This window comes from Bacillus rossius, chromosome 12, assembly GCF_032445375.1.
Source record: "Bacillus rossius redtenbacheri isolate Brsri chromosome 12, Brsri_v3, whole genome shotgun sequence".
Classification (NCBI taxonomy): Eukaryota; Metazoa; Arthropoda; class Insecta; order Phasmatodea; family Bacillidae; genus Bacillus; species Bacillus rossius.
In genome coordinates, this window is record NC_086339.1 from 45,819,693 (window position 1) to 45,836,085 (window position 16,393).

Sequence of the window (16,393 nt, forward strand, 5' to 3'; positions counted from 1 at the left end):
AACTCGTCCTCCACTGCGCACTGCGTCACCTTGGTCGCACCGCCCGGTCTACACGCAGCGCGCTTACGGGAATACCACGCACAGACAGTGCATTTACAATCGTTTGAATAGTAAGAGTCAAAATAATTTGCTATGTGCACAGCATAGCATGCATTTAGAACATACAGTTTAAATAAATATATTAGCATCCAAACACGTGGTTTATATTAATAATAAAATCAACGAAGCAATATTTTTCTGCTGTTTCATCACTTCAAAATGTTGATTGGGTCTTGTAAACACAGAATGGTAATGAGAATTGGAATGAATATACTTCAAAAATATTTATTATGAATATTAATAAAATAGATATAATAAACATTCAGGATGCAGGCGTCAAAGAATAATACAAACATATTACAAAAAAAGCATCTGACACAAAGAAAAGTTTCTATAAATACATATTTGTAATTTACATAAACATAAGCGCTTTTGATTTATTTACAAATTTTAATTTTATTTAGTTACAAACAATAAACAAAAGGATAAATAATGATAGAAAGTATATTTAAAAATATATTTAAAACATATTATTAAACCAAATAGCTCTACAATCTTCAACAAAAAACAGCTTGCAGGCTTTACAAAATTTTTAGGTACAAATATATTAGTCAAATGTTTTTAAACTGACTAATATCAACTTAACACATTATATAATGTGATAGTAATTAATATATATTATATGTTATATATAATATATAATATAATAATAAAAAATATTTTCCCCCTTTATTAATACTACACAACCTAGTGTTTAGGTTAGTTCTATTAAAAACAAGAAAAAAAGTTTGATTTAAATAAATTTTGTAGTTCTCGCTGATGCCCTAACACACAAACATTTTAAAAACAATTGATTTGAGTTTTTATTAATACGTTGAAATTTCATTTTTAATAAATTAATTCAATAAATAACCTTTTTACCACGAAAGACTTTATTATTATAGATAATAACTCAGTATTTTGCACGAAATATATTCCTTGACCTAATATTAACCTACAGTTAATCATATAAAAAAATTAAAAATAAATACTCGTATTATAAAACAAGTGAATTTTTACTTAAAATCACGTTTGTTTAAACTTACCTCTGCTAACACAGAATGTGTCCTTCCTTTTGCATACGTTCACCCACTATTGCAAAGATCTTCAAGTATTGGAAAATAAAAATATTTTATGCAAGAATCTCGAGTCTTTTTAAAATGATTGTGACATCCGAACACTGCACAATTTGGCATTTCAACTACATAAAACTACGTTCGCACGAGACGCAGATGAAATGGATGGGAAGCGCCTGGAAGAAGAGCGCTGGCTACAACCAAGGTGACGTAGCAAGGAAGCACGTGGAGGGGGAAAACCTGCGCACGGTTTCACCTCCCCTTCTTTACATCATGGCCACCCCTCCCCTACCCCTCTCATGCCAGGCCAGCTGGGTGCGCGTGCACCATCCCCTCCTCTGTCTCCTGTACTTTCCTACATTTAATGCATGCAAACTTGCATCCCGCATGAAAGTGCCCAGGGTTTTCCCTGTGTCTATGCAGGTTTTACCTGGGCCCAACTTAACTAGTAGATTAGACTAGAGATAAGAGTGAGGGGAGTTAGTCATGGCAACAATCGCTGCCATGGCTGGCCAATCCCCTCCTAGCACATGATGCATGTGACCCTCTTCCTGCATGGCTAATCCCAGCATTACTAAGGCGTGATAGGCTTCGGCCTGAGACGCACTTAGATCCCTCTCTAACCCGGACCCCTCCCAAACACTTAGTTTTTAGTTAGGTTAAGAAAAAAAAATCTAGCGAGTCAGTCGGTGTCCTAGAGACACAGAGGCAGCCGAGCCCTTGCTCACCGCGTCTCCTTCGCTCACCGCACCCTTTTGGACAGCCGAGCCAACGCCACCGCCCGAGTGCTGTGACGGACGACGGGAATCGCGGCTGTCCGAGTGAGAGTCTGAGAGGACTAGACATAGGATCTGCCTTACTCCAGGCCGTAGGAGAGGTGTGAAGTATTATTTTCCCTACTAATGTCACTAGTTGGTTATTCAGTGAATTAACGAAGTTATACCGATTCAAGTGTTTCCTTTCGGGAGAGGGAGTCCTAGAGCGCGTTGCTCCAGCGAGACACGCAGCGCCAACGGCTACCAGGGTGCGTCGCCACAGCCTCAGCCAGACCAGCAGCGCCCACAACCACCTGGGACCTGTAGCCGATGCCTTACTCCTGCAGAGGCACAGGGAAGAAGCCCTCTCAGGCCCAGCAGACCTCGACCCATCCCTGTGGAGGGAGACTCGAGAGACGCAGCCCCTTGGATCTACGAAAAGGCCTGAGATCGCGCAGCGGCCGAGAGAAGGCAGGCGATAAGGACCCCCACCCCCATCAACAAGGAAAGGGGCGACGGCCACCTGCAGGGTGTTCCCCGGTGGAGCAAGCCACCGGAGCTCATCAGGCCCTTCCCGCCGACCCCACCGAGGGGACTACACTAGAAGCCTAGGCAGCATAACAATGGTTGTAAGCATGCCGGACATGCTAAGGGCATGCGACAATTAGTGGCGCCCAACGTGGGGCCTCCCCTTCTTATTCAGGCAGCACAGTAGAGATTGGACGCAGGGAGGGGATCCGCTCCAGCAGGACACCACCTCATCCCGCTACAACATAATTATTAAAAATTTATTACTTTGACAAATAAAACTTACACTGAAGATATAAAATTGGTAAAATAAACTAAACAAAAAAAAAGAATAAAACAAGGAAGGTGAGGATAGATGTACACCAGGATTCTTCATCACTTCTTTCTTATACTAACAACCTGCACCACATTACATTATATCTGAGCTAGGTACCCTTGATGTCTTTCCAGGGAATCTGTTTAAATTATTTAAAGTGAAGAGAAATTCTTTGCACCATGCACTCTGGTGTGCTTGATAAGAAGATCATTGCGAGTAAATGACTTGCTACATAATTCACACTTGAAGGGACGCTCCCCTGTGTGTAACATTAAGTGTTTGGTAAGTGATGTTTTCCTAGTAAATGATTTATTACACAGATCACACTTGAAAGGATGCTCCCCCGAATGTAACTTGCTGTGTTCAATCAGATCCCTTTTACGAGGAAATGACTTACTACATAATTCACACTTGAATGGAAGCTCCCCTGCATGTAATCTGTTGTGTGCTGTAAGTGTAGTTTTCCTAGTAAACGATTTGTCACACTCATCACATTTGAAGGGACGCTCTCCTGTATGCAACCTGCTGTGTACTAACAGATCACTTTTACAACGAAATGACTTACTACACAACTCACACTTGATGGGACGCTCTCCTTTATGTAACCTGTTGTGTCTATTAAGAGTTGTTTTCCAAGTAAACGATTTGTTACACACTTCACACTTGTAAGGACGCTCCCCTGTATGTAATCTTATATGTTCAATCAGTTGATATTTCAAATTAAAAGACTTACTACATATTTCACAGTTATAGGGAAGCTCCCCCGTATGTAATCGGTTGTGTGCAGTAAGATCTTCTTTTCTAGTAAATGATTTACTGCACTGATCACACTTGAAGGGACGCTCCCCTGTATGTAACCTGATGTGTACAAACAGATTACTTTTACAATGAAATAACTTACTACATAACTCACACTTGAAGGGACGCTCTCCTTTATGTAATCTGATGTGTACAAACAGATAATTTTTACAACGAAATGACTTGCTACATAATTCACACTTGAAGGGACGCTCCCCTGTATGTAACCGTTTGTGCACATACAGCTGGTTTTTATGACGATATGTTGCACTACATAATTCACACTTGAAGGGACGCTCCCCTGTATGTATTCTGTTGTGTGTTTCAAGTACTTGTTTCCTGGTAAATGATTTACTACAAAGATCACACTTGAAGGGACGCTCCCCTGTATGAGATCGGTTGTGTTCGAATAGTTTACTTTTTCTATTGAATGTTCTGCTGCATATATTGCACGTGAAGGTATTAACAACTTTATGTTTTACGCTATTAGTGAATTGCTGCTGTACATTATCAAATGCGTGGTTGGTTTTCTGTGCAAGTGATTCTTCGCAGTTATCACTTGTGTGAGATGAGGGAACCACCAGTGACTCTTGTCTTGTAACTAGAGCACCACTGTCTTGTTTGTCTGACAAATAAAACTGCTGATGGTGTTGAAGGCACTTGCAATCGGTTGAATCCTTGATGCAAACTTTAGACACCATTACACACCCACAGGTAGCATATTCTGCCACTGTATCATTTTCTGTTACACATTTAGTCTTGAGACATGAATTATGTTCACTGATATGGTCAGCTCTTGTCCTGAATAGTCCAGCTAGATGTCTAGTCTCCACAGCAGGATTATTTACAGCCTGCAACCAAAAAAATAGTTTATTAATTAATGTGTTAAGATTTAATTTGATTGTAGCAAAATGTTATGTAATATTGCATTAAGTAAGGATATAGGTGTTTATTGGGAACACTTTAAAGGTTATCATTCTGAATAAAAATTAACAAAATGTATTTAAGTTTCAATTAATGTTAATTAATTAGAAACTTCAAGGTACATAACTATGATTTCAAATAGATTGTATTTGCCTCATGCTAACTATAATTTTCATGCTATTTTAGAAAATAAAAATTTTAAAATTTTTCTATTATATTTATTTTAATAAAAATATATTAAATAAATCATTCTGTGGTAATATAGAAAACTGATTATGTTAACAAGCCTTTGCAGCACACTTTCAGAGACTTCGCAGCACACTAGCGCGTCATGGTATAGTGGTTGGGAAATGGTCTAAACCCTATTTTTGGCGTTCAAGTAGTTAACATAAAAAATTTATTATACTAGTTATTCTCTCACATTTTAAGACTCAAATATGTCTGTCTCGGCACCAGTGTCCAGTATATTGCACTGGTATCCTCGTTAGGAATGACTGATGGCTTTGGAGAAGCATGGACATGGTGGATGTTGTTAAAGAATATTTTTAAGTTTGGTTTTACGAAGCCTCACATGTTACTGCCAGTCTGCTTTGATCATGATGATTATTTGATTATTGTTTATTTAGGTAATAAGGGCAAGAACAATAGAAACGGTAGCTCACACAACCAATAACAGGGGTTGGGTCTCCCAGCACTGGCTGAAGTGATTCAGGGAAACCATGGAAACCCCAATGAGAAAGGCTGGACTAGGATTCAGGCTCACCACCGCACCACCTCACTCATTAAATAATAAATAAATATCTCCTCCCCCTCCCGGGCTCCCAGCTCTGGCCGGTGAACAGCTGTAGAGATGTGTTCTCCACACAGACCACCCAGGTGGCACATGCTTTCATGATCCAGAGAGGAATTCCTACTTCTCAACACTGAGGAATTGTTTAAATATAAGGTTCAGGTCTATTCTACTCCGACATACTGCTGGCTGGCCAATAGAAAAAAAAACAAGTTTGACCAAGAAGCATTTAAAATGCTAGCACTCTTGACGGATGAAGGCCCATTTTCTTCCCCCTCCTGGGTGTAATTTTTTATGGTGTTTTGAACTATGAAGTTTCTCTAAAATTAATTAAGAGTCAAAACTCAATCTTTGAAAGATAATTCAAAATTACATGTAATTTATGGAGACACAGAACTTATAGAAGGTGCCAGAATTTATATAATTCCATTCATAAATCAAATTTTATATTGTTATATTGTTGAATGCAACAAAAATGATATTCCTGGTAATTATGATCTTGGACTCAAAGCTATTTTTTTAGTATGCGACACAATTTTATGGACTATTTTAGTTTTCATATACAGTACACTCCCTATTTAACGCGGTTGTCGGGGGACATAACTTTTACCCGCGTTGTTGCATAACCGCGATGTTTCGATGTGACCAAGGTCAAAAGGCATAAAACACCGCCTGTGTTCTAATAGGTCGGCAAGCACGCACAGTATAGACGGCCCGCCTTTGTGCGGACTTTGCATCCGCAGTTTCCACTAAACATGGGTGAAAAAATAAAAATAATAAATTTTAAAGATAAATATTAAATGTTGAATTGTTTTTATTTTTCCGCGTGCCGCGCACAGTTTGTCGCACGGCCTACGAGCGCGCCACACGCCGCCATACACATGTGCGGCACACAAGCTGCTGCTGCCAGTCTCGTGGTGTTAGCCACAGTATCTGCTTCGTCAGTGTCCGTAACAAAGTAAGCGCAGTGTGTGCGGTTACACACGATTCTGTGGTCAAAGTCTTCTAAAAAGAAAGGCCGTAGTGATACTTCAAACCGAATATGAATCGCAAAGTACCGAGTTTGATTGACAAAATAAAAATTCTAGATTTACTTACAGATAGCTTGTCTTTTGTAGAAGCAGGCCGCAGATACAGGAAAAAAACGATTCTAGCATTCGTACAATAAAAAATAAAGAATCGTCTTTCGTGTCAAGTGGTTAAACTTTATTACCCATGCTTACAGTAAATTATAAATGGTCACATGTGGGAAACAAAAATTGCGCCAATTTAATTTTAGCGCAATCAGTGACACCGTATTAAAAACCGTGTTAAACTTTGTCTTTACTTATTTCACCAAAAGCTGTGTCGAGTTGCTGAGTGTGTGTGGCTCGGATCGGCAAGTGTTATATTCCCCAGCCTCTGTTTAAAGGTCGGGAGACCGCTACACATAAACATTTCCGGGACTTGTTTACTACCTCACGGCAAAAGTGGTACAGTATGGTTCAAGTAAATATTGGACCACTGGGAATTCCTGGGCAAAGATTAAAAATACGCTAGCCGATTTACTTTACTATTTAATGTTAAAACATTATACCAAAGTAAAAAGATGAACTTGTATAATACAATGAATTACCCAATAATATTACGTCTGTAGGTTTAAGTTGTAACAAAACATTTATATACAGATGTCCAGTAAAGTACCAATTAAGATTCTGGAGTGGAATTTTAAACACCGGACTACCTGATTTTGCCTTGTACGCAGGGACGCTGCTCAGTCAAGTGACTCATGCTCTGCCTGTGTGCTGCGTGAACACATTCCCTCCCCCACTCCCCCTCGACAAGTTTCTGCCCGCTCTAATCTCTACCTCTCTCCATATTCTCGGCTCGCCTCTCCCTACCCAGCGCTTGCCGACAACCAAGCCTATCCAACATCAATCCCCAGCCGAGTCACGCTGGACAATGTCGCTGGAAGGTGGGCTTTATCAGGTCCCCTGTCCGATGCTTCATTTGTGAGATAAAGCGACGTTAAGAACTAGTGTTTCAGAAAATATCACTGGGCTGGATTGGACCATAATTTGAAAACCCTACAAGATAGAGGAATAATGTACGGAGATATCTTGTTTAGAATTTTACTGCGGACATTTTCTACGCCTAGGCTTTTTTCTGCCCGATGCTTAGTTTGTTAGTTACAACGCAAAATTATCCTAATCGGCTGTCAACCATTTATTCCATTATTATTATTCATTTCTGACTGGGGGACATGGTTTGACCCGCGATATACCCGATTCCGCGATCAATCGGGGCGCGATATACCGGGAGTTTACTGTACTTGTACCGACACAACACAATACTGTAATAAATCTACATTATATATATTTCTACCTACAAGTTATAAGCATTACATCACATTATGCAAACACTATCTAATTCTATTAACTTAAGAATGATAAAAATATAATTTTTTAATCTCTTTACTTTTGTCAAATTCCCAACTAATAACATCCAGAAAAAAAGATTCCGCTATCTTAAATTTTGCTTTTGCCACAACCAGCTTCATATTAAAGCATTCATATGTTTCTCAATCACTAGGTTGTTGATTTAAACATAGTTTTCCAATGCCCCTTAGAGGAAATATTCCAATATATAATGTTGGAATGAAAAGTCACTGCACTGTAATTGCACACCACCAGAACACACCTCTACACACTTGTTTAAATTTTGGCTAGTCAGACACACCACACACTGTTTTTTTTTTTTTTTTTTTAAAGTACCTCTTGCTTAGGTAATGCAGGTAATACAGCAAGTTGAAGAATAATTTCATATTAAATAGAGGATGTCTACTAACTGTAAAAACCAGGAAAAATGGGAAAATGACAGGGATTTGACATGGCCAGGAACTAATTGGGAAAAAACCATGTATTTATACATTATTCCAGAAATGTAAATAAATAATAGTATAAAAAACTAAAAAACACGCTTTTATATAAAATCCAACTAAAAATTAGAATTTTTTTTAATAAATTTTAATTAAAAATTGTGTAAAATAAAAAAGTATTTTATTTAAAAAAAAAGCATGGGGTGCATGGTGTCAATAGTTATAATTATTTTATTGACAGATATGAGTAGAAGGATTATCATTTTGATAATATCTTAAAAAGCACCCCATGTTTTTTTTAAATAAAATACATTTTTTTATTTTACACTATTTTTAATTCAAATTTATTAAAATTTATTTTCTAATTTTTAGTTGGATTTTCTATAAAAGCATGTTTTTTAGTTTTTTAAACTATTATTTATCTTGTACTTTTGTTTGGTTTATTTATAAAAGCGTATTTTTAAAATTTATTTAAACTGTTATTTGTTCTAATCTACTATTAATTCAGTGATAACTATAAGTAACTGTAATTATTTTTCCAAATTATTAATGTGTACAGCTGTATTGATAGTCACATCTCGATTTCAGAAGCCATTCAAAGATTTTAACGTTATCAATATATATAATGTGAGACTTAATGGTATGAGGTTATTAACGAACAAGTGATATTGACCAGTCTTACATACTGTACAAAATTAATGCTGTGAAGCAGGAAAGGATGGGAGTTACAGATTAATTATTACGTGAAGGGTTCCACATTTACATAACAGGAATTTTGGGAAGGATAAGGATTGAGGAAGGATGAGGAAAGGACCTTCTCAATGAGACTGTATAGAATATGTGAAAAAAATTTGGATAGCCCGGACTGGGATTCGAACCCAGAGCATTCCAATGACATGTCGGCTGCTTTACCATCAGGCGCTCGATGTACGATAAATATGGAACAAAGTGCCCTACACTTTTTTCACAATAATACTAGTATTTTTCATTTATTATTGTTTTAAGCTTATTTTAAAAATTATTTTTCACTTTTTAGTTTGAATAGAAGGATTGGCAAAGTCCCAGATGAATTACAGTTGGATTTACGGCACCAATCCCAAAATTTGTTGAAAAGAAAACAAATTTTTTTTTTCAGCCGTGGACCGGATTAGAACCCACGACCGGTAAATCCGTGGGTTGACGTCATCGAAGACCCGCGCCTTAATCCGCTCGGCCAACAAACCAACTGTCGAGGATATATTGTAATGATACTAATACCCCGAGTGCTCGAGCTGGAAAGTAGGTAGAAGGTACGCATGCGCCGACTGCACGGTTGTCTCACTTGCTCTCACACAGAGGCTGGGTGAGGAAATTATTTAATCCTGTCGATCCTAATCAGAATAATGAGATAAACTTATTAAATTAGTGTATCGTCACCGGTCCTCGATAAATGTACGAAGTTTAGATTCAATCTGTCCATTTAAAGTGGGTCAAAATCGAGTGCAAAGGAGTCGGTTACAAACATACAGGTGAAGGTAATATAAAGTGTGTAAAAATGTTAGTAATGCTTCCCTTTTCACAGCAGGTGAGACTTAGGGTGGTATTAATATTCATGTCTTGAGCACTAGTTTCATCAGGAATCATTATATGCATTTTTATTTAATGTTAGTGTACCAGAGATATAGCATGAGATTGTCTCAAGTATTTGCAAACAAGACGGTCTATATGAAGACAGTTTAATATAATCCATAGTTGCTGTGTTTATGATGCTGTATGACGTGTATAAGCAATTGGATACCTACAAGTTTTAATCCATTTTAGTCCTTGTTTGTGACCAGCAGTTACATTTTACACTGCTAAACAGTCCTGTTTGTTTGCATAGCTATCACAGAATGAGTACAATGGATATTGAAGACGATGTGTTTATGTGGACGTGGTTGATGTAAACATCAACCTTAGAAAAATGAACATTTACATTCGCAATGCCCAGGATCCATTTCAGTATGTAATAAAACTGGCATGACACTATTGATAGTTTGTACTCTCCACCATAATTTATAGTGTCTTGGTAGCAGGGTGGCAAAACCGCGGTGCTAACACGCAAAGTAACTTTTTGACGTGGTTCAAATCAATTCACTGGCAAACCTTTTAAATTCTTTTAATAATAAATTACTCAATAATACGAACTGTACTTTGGGCAACAATGTATTAATAATTTTTATTTTTTATACTATTGCTAAAAAAACTTTATTAAATATATAGCTCTATCCAATGGTTTGGTTATTTCATTCTAGCTAGACCATTCGTTTTTTTAAAAATTAAAATACAAATAAATTTTCTAACAAGTTACTTAAACAAAAAAATATTATTCTCTTTTCTATAAGCAAATGAATGTCCATGTTATGGATGAATAAACTAACACTTCATAGGAATTGCACACTATTGGCATAAATGAAAATATGAGATGGTTTTCTTTCATATAGGAATTAAGTTCATTACGAGCACATCTGACATCTGTTACAATTCGGTCTCATTTGCAAAGAAAACAAAAACATTATTGCTTACAATTTCTTCGTAGTAAATTAACATATTTTTAAAAAATTGAATCGGTAGTATTTTGAACTCTTAGGATGAAATGAGCACAATTATTATTACTACTGTGAATTGGCTCAATGAGATGTCTTAATAATGTAATATTATGAATATATCATAAATGCACTACATTAATTCAAACCTAAATTCCCTTGTATCCTTTTAATTTTACATTACTAGAGTTTCAAATTCAATCTTGTTAGTCTAAAATTCCAATGAATTTTTTTTTTACAATATTAAGACAAATTACTTATATTTTTTAGCAAGTGACGTGTTGAAGATAAAATATCAAAAATCATTCACCATATTATATAATTTGGAACATTTTGAGTCTTTAATAAACGGATAGCATGTTTATCCTACCCAAAAATACTTGCTTTGGTCAGCAATTTGCACCAACTGGTTTTCTGTAAGCACTTAAGGTATACAGCATGTATGGAGAAACAAATTCTTTCTTCTCTTCATGATATATTGTCATGCCCACCAAGGTATGACAGAAATTTGGCATCATTTAGGGTGGGCTTAATCAATGTAGTTCTACCAAAAAATTGTGCATAGACTTGAGAAGTACCTACACAGCAATCGAGAACTTCTTGTGCCTCCATTGACCCAACTACTTGTTTGTCTGAGATATATTACCTATCACAGGGTCATTTCAGGTAAAGTGCACTAGTTATGAAAACATTTGTCAAGGGTTCAGTTTGGAACAACAAATAATTTCAAACATAAGGTTTAAGGTAGAGTTCAGAGAAAAAATATGTATCTATTATGCCTGTTACCATGGTGCAAAAACCAGAGGGGAAAGTTTTTTGGAAAAAATTCAGATAACTCACTATAACACCCCTAATAGGACAAATATTGCAATGGGTGGAAAAAAAAGGGCAAAAAAAATTCATACCTCCCTTATTAGGTACACAATCAACTATGTTAATTTTTGTAAATATTGATTACTCCAACTTTTGAAAAACAGGGTTAAAAATAGAAAAAAAAAATTCGGTACCATGTACACTATCGAATACGTTCTTATTTACATTTATCTTTTAAAATATTTTGTAAAATTAGGTTCATAATAAATTTTGATATGACAAACCATTTTTGCAACAGGTAGAAATAAGGGTCGAAGGACAAAACAAGCCTAAACTCTTTCAGTGGCTTTACTATCAAATCTATTACAATTTATTGTAAAAATCTTGAATATTAACTTAAAATTATGTGTCAAACAATTTATTATGAGACAAACTATTATTGTGAGGGAATAAAATAACATAAAATAGTTTTTAAAAAAATTAAAAAATTCCTTACTATTCACACTATCAATTTTTTTCAAACTTATTGTAACCTAACCATAAATGTTATTACTTTAATTTTTTAATATGCTTTTAACTTATAGTTTAATCTGAAATTATTATTAAATTAATATTTACAAGATCTTATTTTTAAGCAGAGTGAAGTCACCACAAAAAAAATAAGTTTTTCACTTTTTGAAAGTTTTTGATCATTTTGTACAGGAACGTTGAATTTCAACAAGCAGTTCAGTATTATCCGTTCTGTAGAAACTATATATTAAGGTAGCTACACTTTAAAAATGATAAAAAAAGGTTCATGGCAAGTTATGTTACATAAGCTACTTAAAAAAAAAAAGAATTGTGATAATGATTTGTTACTTTAGAATTGCAACATCAATAATATGGTAAAATAGTTTAAACAATGTCTATTAGCATAAGTAATTTTTAACAATGTAGCTGAACTAATTTAACAAACAATTTTGCATATTTTATCATATTATTTTGAAAATAATCTTTTAGCGAATGTTAAGCTACATATTACTATTAGCGAATGATAGCACTAATAACTTTCAAATTGCACAGGAAAGACTATCAGTTCTTGCTTTCATTCGACTCAAGAGACTCTATTTGAGGTCTACTAGAAAAAGTGAATTTTTTGTGGTCGCTAATATGAATGAGTTTCTAGGTATGATTCAAGGGCACTAAAACTACCCAAGACAAATACTTCCTAACCACAATGGACAAAATATAACCACAAAAGTCATAATATGTCATTAAAAACACTAGCTGTTTCTTTGGCCTCGGTGCTCAGTGTGAAAAGAAGCACAATATTTAACGAACGAATCCAATTGGCAAGGTTTGTGTAAGATCGCATCTTTACTGTTGTTTTGGTGTATGCTTGTGTCTTTCAAATCATCTAGAGCACGTGTTTGAGCATGCAGGCTTTATGAAGCTCGTCTTGCTTATGGACTATGAAACATGGTGCTGGAAATGGCAATCTTGAGAAACAATACTGCCTCAAGACACGATTATGAATACCAGCCTTAATCTCTTAACTTTTTTTTTCCAGTTCCATGCCACCAATGAACATCTTGGTGAGTGAACACACATTGTTAGGATCACATGCGACACGTAGGATGCAACGCAACAGAAAAATATCTGGATGCGTGCTCATGGCCCGGCCATACCCCCTTAGAAATTTAACAGCCGTAGGCGATGGTTATCTTGATAGCTGAGGCAGTTATCTTTTCCCCTGGGCTAACAAAAAAGGTTCGCTTCACAGCGGAAAAAAAAGTTCGTCAACACTGCAAACACTGTACAGTGTGCACCCTTCATAACACTTCACGACTAGTTCGCTCATGCGAGCGATAAGAAAGCAATATCACTGCATTAACCTTCTTGACCTCGATGGAGTGGCATGTACTTACGGCCCAAGTCTCATAAACTAACATTTTAAGGAATACTCATTTCATTTTCCTAATGAAATCAGTGTCAAACAGACTTAAAAGTTCATTAAAAGATACAGTTGCACCGCGCACCATGTTTATGCTCGTTTTGGTGACATTATGCTTTTCTTTAGTATCTTTTTTCGGGACAAATATACTATCAAAATAAATCAATATTTCATTTTGAAAACTTATTGACTTCGTGCCAGACATGACTGAACTGGGACTTGGTGCAAAAAAATAGCATAATTTGACGTATAGGGGTTGGACGTCAATCGGTCCAACATGTGCTACAGCTGCAACATATCAATTAAAAGATTTTGATTTTCCCCTCACTCCCAACCCTATTCCCAGGACTTTATTAGAGTTCTATGTAAATATCAGAATTAAAGTAAATATAAATTCTGTGACAATTGCACTCCTGCATGATCCTGTAGGTGGGGTGCAGTCTGTTAATGTTACAGTGGCTTATCTGATTAGCAACAGTGCCTCGCTACCCCCCTCTGTGCTATCCACAGCATTTCCTCGTTGAACTCTCCATCCCTCTAGATTTCTGTGGGCTCCCAGAGCCCGCTGTGTGGAGTGGTGTAACTAGGTGCTTCGAGAGTCCAGTTGACCCTTCAAAGGGCTGAGAGACCATTCCAGAAGGGTGCTGAGGAAAATAAAAATGGCGATGCCAACCTCCGAGGCATTGAGGTGAAGAGGGCCAGTAACCCCTTGGCGTGCTATAGGCTTCATGTGTGAAAACTGGTGCATCGGAGACGGAAGTATCTGGAACTGTGGTTGGGTGTGCGGCGAACGAGTGAGTAGTGCGAGGCAGTGTGTCTAGACAGAGGTGAGCGGTAAGAGATGTGACACTGTTCAGGACGAGCAGGTTTCAGGAGAGGGCAAAGTTGCGAGGATAGCAGATGTGAGGCAACAAGGCAGGCCAGCTTGCCAGCCAGCCTGTGTGCTTGTCTGCACATGAGACTTGGTATATTACAGTTACAAAGCCTATCCTGATTAGCAACGACACCTCAGTACATCTCTCCCCCCAATTTAACCTTTCCTAAGTGCTTTTTCATTCAACTCTCTGTCCTTCTGGATGATTCTGTAGGCTCCTGGAGCACGCAGTGTAGAGTGGCGTAACTAGGACGCCATTGCACTGGGAGCAAGTGTCAAGTTGACCCAGATGACACGACACTTCAAAGAGGTGCGAGACCATTCCAGAAGAGGAGGAGGGGTGTAAAAATGGCGACGCCAACCTCTGAGGGTGAGTGACCCCTTGTGAGCAAAAGTGGACGACTAGTGATGGGCTTCTCTGCGAAAATTGGTGTATCGGGGACAGAAACATTCGGGAATCTGGTGAGTTAGCGACAGATAAGTGAGTAATGCGAGGCAATGTGTTGGGACAGAGGTGAGTGGTAAGAGATGAGCAGTCGTGAGAGTTACTGTCAAGCTGAGCTTCAGTTGGGAGACGATTGTGGAATTAAAAAAATATTTTATGGACAGACATTTTAACTGTTATGAATTAATAGTGTAAATATTAGTTAATAAATAAAAGTGTTTTTAATTAACTTTAATATCCTTTCGGAACCTTATTTCCCACTCCTAACAATATTTTTGAACAAGTAAAATGTCCTTTTTAGAGGTATTCTTGCATTTTCCCAGAGCAAGTCGTATACCATGGCAAAGGTAAAATTTTTAATTTCTTTAAGATAGATGAATGAATTGCTATTATTTTGTTACGCGGAACAGTATTCTAACAACGGTCCCTAGATAAACTTTGTCATAGCAAAGTTCAATAATACGTACTGTTAAAAGCATCTTATAGGAATGGTGCCACTGCAGCATTACAATGGATTTCATTTAAGTATTCCTCCACATCATCAGCCAGAAGTTTACCTTGAATTGCCTTTGAAACTGTTAAAAAATTGCATCAAGTTGGTTCCTTAGCTGTGGCTTTAACAGAGCTTTTTTTCAACATGTCACAACATTTCCCAGTTCTTCTTGCTACACTTTCATTCTCAACCCAGCAGCATGAGCATACCCTAAGAGAAAACACACTAGATCCAGAGGCCTATGTAGTCATCTCGTCGACATGAAGCGTCGTTAAACTAATAGTATGAAGCTCTGAAAAACTACATTACATTGAGAGACAGTTTTTACATCTTATTATAAATTGTAGCCCAACCCTGCTTTTATGTTATTATAAGTGTGATGTGTTGCTTTTCTTTTGATTCTGTATCAGTTTAGCTTCCGTGTGCGTGGCCCGTTATTGTTCTCGGCCGGACGTAGTCTCGTGGGTGTCTCATGTGGTTGGTTGGTAAGCAGGCTGCCAGCGGGTGTTAGCTGAGTCGCTGCGTTCGAGGCAGTCAGCAGGTGAAGTGAGAGTAGCAGTTGTTGCAGTGAAGTTGGTATTAGCTGGGAGCGGATAATGCAAGGCCGAGCAGTTTAATGGGAGCGAGGGTTGCAGAAGAGTGAAGTAGCAGTTTCGTGGCGTGGTTGATGCATGATTCGGATGCAGACTCTTGACGATGTAGGAGGCATTTATTGGTGATTTTCTGGAAAAAATGATATTCCGCTCTGAGGAAGTAAAGGTAGTAATACCTACATGTGAAGAAGACTGTTCTACATAGCCCAGAGGTGCTTTTTCTTCTTCAATGTTTCTTTAAATGGGTATGAATGACAGCGTAAGTTGTGCTGCATTTCTCGCATAATAGTAGTTTTGATTGGAACTTCTATGTCTTATGTCATAATGCCATGTTATAGTTTATCAGCAGGGAAAGTCTGTTTCTCTTTATCGCCTGTTACAGGGGCGATGCATCATCGGTATGGTGCTTCGGCACTAAAAGCGAGCATGGATCTTATTTCGCCTTCTAACAAGACCAAGACGCCTTAGCCAAGACAGGAGCATCATATTTAAGGTGGAATGGTTTGCCTCCATCCGCCTGTCATAGCCATCATCAGCAAACTTTTTCCCCAAAGAG

General features: G+C 37.4%; 1 protein-coding gene across 5 annotated transcripts in view; it reads right to left on the minus strand.

The window, feature by feature from the left end:
- The window catches only part of LOC134537912 (gastrula zinc finger protein XlCGF26.1-like), a 155,362-nt gene that overhangs the window by 120,051 nt on the left and 18,918 nt on the right, over positions 1-16,393 (minus strand). For 2 of the 5 annotated variants that reach the window (XM_063378860.1, XM_063378861.1), the window contains one exon: positions 2,582-4,402. The exons of 2 other annotated variants lie outside the window; for them this stretch is intronic. In XM_063378860.1, the coding sequence (XP_063234930.1) occupies positions 2,906-4,402 (1,497 nt within the window). In that variant the 3' untranslated portion in view covers positions 2,582-2,905. Of the gene's footprint in view, positions 1-624; positions 4,403-16,393 lie in introns of those variants that run through there. One more of the 5 variants, XM_063378864.1, reaches the window with a different exon arrangement.